Source organism: Euprymna scolopes, chromosome 40 (genome assembly GCF_053919585.1).
Source record: "Euprymna scolopes isolate OS-2025 chromosome 40, ASM5391958v1, whole genome shotgun sequence".
Lineage (NCBI taxonomy): Eukaryota > Metazoa > Mollusca > Cephalopoda > Sepiida > Sepiolidae > Euprymna > Euprymna scolopes.
The window spans coordinates 66,694,691-66,703,232 of record NC_136521.1 but is presented as its reverse complement, the minus strand read 5'-3'; the positions used below and the strand labels follow the sequence as shown (position 1 = coordinate 66,703,232).

At 33.7% G+C, this 8,542-nt stretch overlaps 1 protein-coding gene across 1 annotated transcript in view; it reads left to right on the top strand.

Annotated features, from left to right (window-relative positions):
* Positions 1-293: 293 nt before the first annotated feature.
* The window catches only part of LOC145265591 (lysoplasmalogenase TMEM86A-like), a 31,289-nt gene continuing 23,040 nt past the window's right edge, over positions 294-8,542 (top strand). Inside the window, exon 1 of the mRNA XM_080121598.1 lies at positions 294-2,751. Within this exon, the coding sequence (XP_079977724.1) occupies positions 2,731-2,751 (21 nt within the window). The 5' untranslated portion in view covers positions 294-2,730. The remainder of the gene's footprint in view (positions 2,752-8,542) is intronic.

Sequence of the window (8,542 nt, the reverse complement as noted above, 5' to 3'; positions counted from 1 at the left end):
CACACACATACACACATGGTGCTAGTTGGCTGTTGACTCCGAAAAAGTGTTCATTCGCCCTTTGGAAGGTCTTGTTTTTAATCCTTCAGGGAGACTAGCCACCCTCCTCACCAAACAAGTCTGGTGGGGGAACCAGTTTAGTCACAGGTGACCCGACCATGAGGCAGGTAGTATTGGGTTACATGGTATCAGTAGCATATGACATGACCTGGCACACACACACACACACACACACACACACACACACACACACACACATATATATACACATAAATTAGCTGGCAGCCCGGCATTGCCTGGTTATACAATATGCTTAAACATGATGTTTTAATTTATGCAGATTGCGTATGTATTATTATGGAATTAATCCTCTATTGATTATTATATGTTATGAGGAATAATTTGCCCGGTAGACTAATTCGCAGAAAAAGAAAATTTAAAAAAAAAAAATAATAATAATGTCGTTCATCAAATTCTGTCTGTGTTTGTTTACCATATCACGTCAGCTAATATTTGGGCTTGCCGATGAATGACTTGGAAAAGTCATTTCTGATTAATGTTTAGTTTTAAAATATGCAAACGAAGAAATGATTTGCGGCGATTTTAAATGGTACCTCTTCTTTTATCATATATCAAACTCATTAATTAGAAAAATGAAAATAAAATGGTGAGCCACACCTGGGCTTGAACAGGGAATCATTCAATCTGTAGTCGAATGCTCTACCACTGAGCTATATCTCCAGTTTATAATAAATCTGGGGTTTTTTTTTAGAAGAAATGATTTGCTGAAATTTTATTATCTCCCTTGGCCGGTGTAACGTAACATATTCCCATGTAAAAATGATGCTTGTTTTATTTATAAGAAAGAAAAGCTATTTTTAAGATCGGATTTTTTCGGTTTTCGATACTTATCAGATGAATTTCTGTACAAAGCATATCTAAGAACACTGCCAGACATATAAATTAACTTTGTGCAAAATTTGCATAAGATAGGCTTAGCCGTTTCGGGACCTATGAGGAAAGAACTCACATGCACACAAATAAGTTTTATATAATAGAGGAAAAAATATCGACAATACTAGATGGATAAAATGTAATATCAGAACAGACACTACACTTTGCTCCTAGTTAGTCGTCTGTTGGTCAACGGATTTTAATGAGTAGACATGGGGAGTAGAGACTAATTGGTATAAGCACTACAATTGTTACTAATAATACGAACAGTAGTAAAAGTTCGGGTGCTGGTTAAGATAGAGTCGATAGATCGATTTTTTTTAAAGCAAAAACAACAGTACTTACTTGTTGTGTCGAAAATAGCAATGTATTAAAAAAAAAATTACGAAAATTCATCGCGTAGAAAATTAGTAATAGTTAAAAGTAATTCTTACGGAAAACCGGGGTGAATTGCAATTTCCTTAAGTGTGAACATCTTGAAGATTGCGAATACGGGGGACGTACTTATCTCTCTTTTCGCTACTTTAATGGCGACGTTCTGTTTTTAGCTAATAGCGATGGACTTTTTTCTTCTTTTTTTTTTACTAAAAACACAATGGCAGTTGTTCTACTTCGTGAATTTACGTAATTTTTAGAGATATTACAATTTTCGACATCACAAGTAAGTACTGTTTTGGTTTAAAAGCAATATATTTAAAAAAATCGATTTGTAACTTGGCCTTCGGGACAAGATTAAAGTGTAGTATCTGTTCTTCAGATGCTGCACTTAAATTTCTTGTTCTCTGTCAGTGGAGGAGAAATCCTTCACGACTGAGACAATTTTTATTTTTGTTCCTTTTCTCCACATTAAAAAACGACCCTGGTGTCTAACTCTGTCCCGTGGGGAGGCATTGTAAATAGGAACAAGCAACAAAGTTGGCCTTCGGGACAAGATCAAAGTGTAGTATCTATTCTTCAGATGCTGCATGCACTTCCATTTGTTCTCTTTCGGTGGAGGAGCAGTAGCAGTCCTTCACGACTGAGACAATTTTTTTATTTTTATACCTTTTCTCCACGTTAAAAAACGACCCTGGTGTCTAACTCTGTCCTCGTGGGGAGGCATTGTAAATAGGAACAAATTTAGACGTAGTAGTAGCATCATTAAAAGTAGTAGTAGTAGTAGTAGTAGTAGTAGTAGTAGTAGTAAAAGTTGCAACTGTCTGCTGTTATCGGGTACTTTTTTGCTTTCGTTGCACACCCGCATTTGTTGGCCAATCAAAAATCGCCATGAGGTAATGACGTCACACCGAACAGATGCTCGCGCGGACGTAAATAATAAAAACAACACTAAAATAGAAACAAGTTGTTTTCGCGTTTTTTTTTTCCTCGGTGGATTTTGTTTATTTTGCAAGGACGAAGCAACAAGTAAACAAGGAGGGACGAAAAGTTTAATAGAAAAATTTGTTGACAAAAAACAAAAACCGATATTTACACTCAGGAACTTTGAAAAACAAAGCGAAGAAAAAGAAGCTGGGGTTTTGTTTGTTTGTTTTGCGCATCGCGAATTAATTGAAAACAAAAGCAAAACTAAAAAAAAAAAAAAAATCAGAAGAAAGGAAAGTTTTTTAAATTGAAAAAAAAAATTGTTTTGTTTTTTTTTTCAAAATAAATGAAATAATTAATGAACATAATGGCATCCTTTTTTAACTCGATCCTTCATCACTGAATTATGGCATAAAGATTGCGAGAGAAGACGTTATTTTCATTCTTTAAAGTTGATTTTAATTTAAAACAAAAATGACGAAACCAATCACAGTGGTAAGTTTCATTCATTTTTTCATTTTTTTGTTTTTTCGTCCTTTGTTTTTTTTTTTCTTTTTGTTTCATCCGATTCTTTTAATTAAAAAAAAATCTTTGTTTTTCATTCTTTCGTTCTTTTTTTGTTTTTTATTCTTTTTGTTTCTTTTTCATTTTTTGTTTCATTTGATTTGTTTTTATTTTCGTTTTTTACTTTTCATTCTTTCGTTCCTTTTTATATTTCATTCGATTTTTTATTTAAAAAAAAATCTTCCTTTGTTTTTCATTCTTTTTTGTTTCATTTTATTTGTTTTTATTTTCGTTTTTTTGCGTTTCATTTTTTTCTTTCTTTTTGTTTTTCGTTCTTTTTGTTTTCTTTTCTGTTTCATTCGTTTTGTTTTTTCTTTCTTTGTTTGTTTTCCATTTTTTTTCTTTCTTTTTGTTTCTCTTTCTTTCTTTTTTGCTTTTCATGCTTTCGTTCTGTTTGTTTTTTCTTTAATTTTTTCTTTTTATTTCTTCCGTTTTTCTGTTTTTTTCCTCGTTTCTTTCTTTTTTATTTTTGTTTCTCTTTCTTTTGTTTTTCTTTCTTTTATTTGTTTGCTTTGTTTCTTCCTTCATTTTTTGTGTTTCTTTCTTCCGCTTTTCTTTGTTTCTTTATTCTGTTTAAAATTCTTCCTTTTTTCTTTCTTTCGTTCTTTTTTTGTTTTTTCCCCCTTCGTTCTTGTTCTTTATCTTTGTCTTATTTTTTTTTCGTTTATTTTTTCTTTCTTTCTTATTTTCGTTTTTTGTTTCTTTCTTTTAGCTTGTTTTTCATTTTTACTTTTGTTTATTTTTATTTTTTTACAAATCTAACTTTGTTTCCGTTTTTTTCTTTTTGTCTTTCTTTCTTTGTTTAGTTCAGTTAATTCTTCGCCTTTTTTTGTTTTCTTTCTTTCTTTCTTTTCTTGTTTTTGTGTCGGTTTCTTTTTGTCGCTTATTCTTTTGTTGTTTTTAATCTTTTTGTTTGTTTTTCCTTCTTTCGTTCTTTGTTATCCATTTCGTCTTTTTCCTTGTTTTTTGTTCCTTCTTTTTTTTTTAAATTTTTCTTTCATTCTTTCTTTGTCTTTGTTTTTCTTTCTTTTTGTTTGATTTGATTTTTTTCTCTTTCGTTATTTTTTAAACCCTTCTTTATCTTTCATTCGTTTTTTCTTCTTCACCTTTCTTTCGTTTTTTTCTTCACCTTTCTTTCGTTTTTTCTTCATCCTTTTCCCCCTACACTTATTTGTTTCTTTTCCTTGTTTTTCATTTCATTTTCTCTCCTCACCCCCTTTCCCTTTTTCATTCCTTTCTTTCTTTTGTTGTTTTCCTTCTTTCCTTTTTCTCTTCCCTCTTTTTATTCCTTTTTTTAAAATTTTTATTCCATTCTCTTTTCTTTTTCTAATATTATTTTCCGTTTTCATTTTTCACGTAAGAGAGACATTTTCCTTTTCTTCTCACGTTCATCCCCTTACAAGGCATGTCGCCATTTGCACGTAACGGGCGACTATTTGGGACCAAGCCTAGGAAAGATTAACAAGATGTTGGTTTACGTTACATTTAAACTTCTGCATATCAGTACAATCAAGGAAACCAGTAGCAGGAAGGGAATTCCAAAGTAATGATAAAGAAGAAATACATTTCTATTGTATAACTTTATTTATTCACTAGCAGTTTAGCCCAGCGTTGCGTTGCGTTGCTCGGGCCCTATTTACTGTTCATAACTTTATGTGCATATGTATTATTAAAAAGTTTGACTCATGTCCAAGTAATCTACATCTAAAATTTCAAGTGTTCAGACCCAAAATTGGCGGCGGAGTTTGGTAGAGTCTGCAAAGGTCAACTCTTTCAACTTTGACCTTTTGGCAGCCCAATTTTCGTCCAAATGTTTCTGTACAAAAGGTACCGTGCTATTTTTAAAGCATTTCCAACTTAAATCAAAGTTTTACCGTATGTTTTTGTTTATTAAATTGTTAGGTGAAAGTACGAAATAATTGTAAAACATCATCCCCTCCCCATGTTAAGAATGGGTTTCTAAATAATTACGTTATTATTTCAGTACGGTAGCTTCTCTGCATAAGTACCTCATTTTAATTTACTTTAAGTTCAGTGTTTTAATCGTTGGCAACCATGATGTTTTTATTTTTGTTATTTGTTTTTTTTTTGTACCAAAAATATCATTCTTTTCCATCCATCCACTTTAATATTTTCCACCTTTTTCATTGTTTTTCATTCGGCGCTGTTTTACAATTTGTCATTGTTCTGAGGGAGACAACTCTCTTTCACTAAGAGATTCATTCATTTCTTTTCACCTCATAATTTAGGACGCTAATTATGCTGTCAGTAAGTTTTCACGAGCGGTTTACAAAAACATGCTTTATGCTTCTCGTTCCGTTTTTCTTTTTTTTTTTTTTTGGAGGGGGATATTCAATTATAGAACTTGTATAGTTTTTAACAGGTGCTTCTGCAGTTTAATAAACCGTTTTTTTTTCCGTAATTAATGCGCCGACATTAACCGAGCAGAGGAATCGTTTAATATTTCACAAGAATTCTGTTTTAATTGGGGGCGGGAACGTGGTAGAGAGTTGGGGGTGTTGTGGCGGCTGGTCCCTCCTGCCCCTCCACCGCGCCAAGTCCTGCATAATTTCCGGCCTTATTGTTGCCAAGAAAGTTTTTCATTACTAGAACAAATGTCTTCCATGCTTCCAGTTCCACTTTGTTCATTGAGTTTTCGAACTCTGGATTTCTGATCAGCTGCTGGATCTGAAGATCGTCAAAGATTCCAGCTTTCAACTTCTCCATGGTCAATCCTGGAAAAGCCTGGCACAAGTAAAGTAGAGCAGTCCTTGGTAAGAACTTTGGTGAACTGTTTGATCAAGCCGAACTTGATGTGCAGCAGCGGTGGGAAGTCAATCTTTCACGATAAACACCCGTCTAGCTGAAACCATTGTCAAAAATTCCCCCCCACTCTTTATCTGTGCCAAAAACAAAACGTAGGTTCCATGAACAAATCTTCTTTCTTAGAAGTGCACACCTGTGGAACTCTATTTCGTTTGCCTGTTTTCCACCTGACTACAACCTGGATTATCTTCAAGAACAACATAAACAAATTCCTGATGAACCGCCCCTTTAAGTAAGACACTTTATCAACTCTCCAATACTAACGTACTGTACACGCAATAACCCTTATCCCCGAGTGGGTTCCGGGCCTTGATAAGTGGTGACAACCTAGTAAAAAAAAAAAATAGAAGAAAAAAGAGTATTCTGTCTCTGTTCACCAGAGGATCGTTGATGACGTTCCTTTCTTTCAACACTTTCTCCCGCACAGGCCAGTCCTTCTTCGTGTATGCGGAGCAGTCGGAGCACCAATTTTTGTAAGATTTCGAGGTTTTATGACTTCAAACTGATCCATTTGACATAACTCAGAACTATCAGACATAAATACTTCTTGTCATTAAAATAATCATTTCCGATCAAAACATGGCATTTTACCCCAAACAGCTTTTTCAAAAATGCTCCACACATGCGGACATGTAAACAAAAACACAAAAAAACAACATGTGGCCATAGCTCAAAAACTTGACCTCATTGAACAAAACCAATGTGATTTATGAATTCAGCGCATCAGATTTATTCTAAATCAGCTGAAAAAACAAACAAAAAATAAACAACAAATTTTTTGTTGATCAGTTTTTTTTTCTTTACAAAAGAATTCCCACTTATCAAAGCCCGGGGGCCACTCGAGGATAAGGGTTAATGAGTATACAGTAGTCAATGGGAAAATGTCGTAGTGATCATTAAAACTGAAAATTTGATAAGGGGAACGGCTCATCAAGACCTTGCTCACGTTCTTCTTGAAAACGACCATATTGTAGTCAGTTGGAAAGCAGCAAATCAGAACAGAGTTCCACAGACGTGCAGTTCTAAGAAAGAAGCTTTGTTCATGGAATCTACGTTTACGTTTAGGCACAGATGAAGAGCGGGGGAGGGGGAATAGTTGATAGTGGTTTCAGCTAGGCGAGTATTTTTCATGAAAATCAGGCCAGGGAGGGAACCATAGATTGGAGCTCAGACGAGCACTTGCCATGAAAATAACGATAACGCAGAGACAGGCTCGCAACGTCCCTTCTGTGGGAAAGAGGATGCAGGGAGAAGAGAAAAGGGAATTCTCTACTATTGCTACGAAGTCTCTGTCAAGGCAGGATAAGATGCTTCTAGCAGCTTATCCTGCCCGGATGTTGCAACAGTAATCAATCCTTGTTATTAATAAAAATACTTTTCTAAGACAATTAGCAAAAGAAAAAAAAAAAAAAAAAAAAAATGCTTAAGAAAAATGCTTAAAAAAAATAAATAAATACAAAAAATAACGGAAAGTTCATCGCTGAACAAGGGAGATTATAATTTTTCTGAAATCTTAAGTCAATTTAGCAAAACTCAATTTTTGTTAATTGTCTTTGAAAACTGGATTAATAATTAATTTTCTACTCTATTGTTTTTCGTAATTTTTGGATATGCTCATTACTGTGAGATGACAATTCATTAGATACGATTTGTTTAACTATTTCGAATTTCACTCTAATGACAAAGAAGAACCAATTTTTTTTCATCGATAGTAGCCATGTCTTTCGCCATTTCTTTCACCAAAAATATTGTTAGAATTTGAAAATATGCAAAACACAAACTTTTTGGCACACAAAAAAGTGGCAGTTGCGCATATTAACTTATTCAAACTATTGCTTCGGGACATTTATAACGAAATAGTCGGTAAAAATAGTTGCAAAGTTGTCAAAAATAATAAAATTAAAACTTGGCAAAATAAATAAATAAATAAAAATAATAATAAATTAATTAATTAATTAAATTAAAAAAAAAAAAAAACTTGGTAGGTGTAAGTCGACTTTAAAAGGCTCTCCTACGCACGTGCAAAAATACAATTATACGTTAAAGATTTTTATCCATCCATTGGTGGCTCGGATGGTAACGAATTATGCAAGAGCGCTAGATGTTTTGGTTTCGATTCTAGCTAATGACGCCCCAGTCAAGTCATATATATTTTTCAAACTTTTGAAATCACTACTACATATTGGGTACAATATAATAATCAATAGAGTATTGGCTATATAAAAATAAATACGAAATCTTCATAAATTAAAATATCATATTTTAAGCATATTTTTCGACCGCCGAGCGACGCTCGCTCGGCCCGAGCGCCAGCGGCCTGATATATAATTCCATAATATTGCATTTGCTGTAATTATTCGGGACTCTCTCTCTCTCTCTCTCTCTCTCTCTCTCTCTCTCTCTCTCTCTCTCTCTCTCTCTCACACACACACACACGTTGTTCGCCAAAGAAAGCACACCAAACATAGCCCACCCCTCACAAAAAAAAAATTAAAAAAAAAAAAAAAAACCGAACTATATCAAAAACATGCAAATAAAGTTTTTTGTATTTTCTTATCTAAAACAAAACAATTAATTAAATTGTCTCCCCCCCCCATCCTCCCAAACCTAATCTATTTGTTATCTTGGTTCTAAACTCTTAAGTCCTTTACCACACGTTTGTGAGAACTTCGAATACTATCGTTTCGTGTGCAAGTACAAAGTCGGTGGACACTAGTCATCGTCATATGACCTTAAATTGTTTTGTTTTCTTCTCGCACGTGTCAGCGAAATGTTTTGTTGACAAAAAAAAAAAAAAAAAAAAAAGGTGGGGATGAGAGTGTGTTTAAATCAGGGTGTTTCCCAATTTTATTTTGTTTATGAATCGCCTGTTGATCCATATATACATATTAGTGTT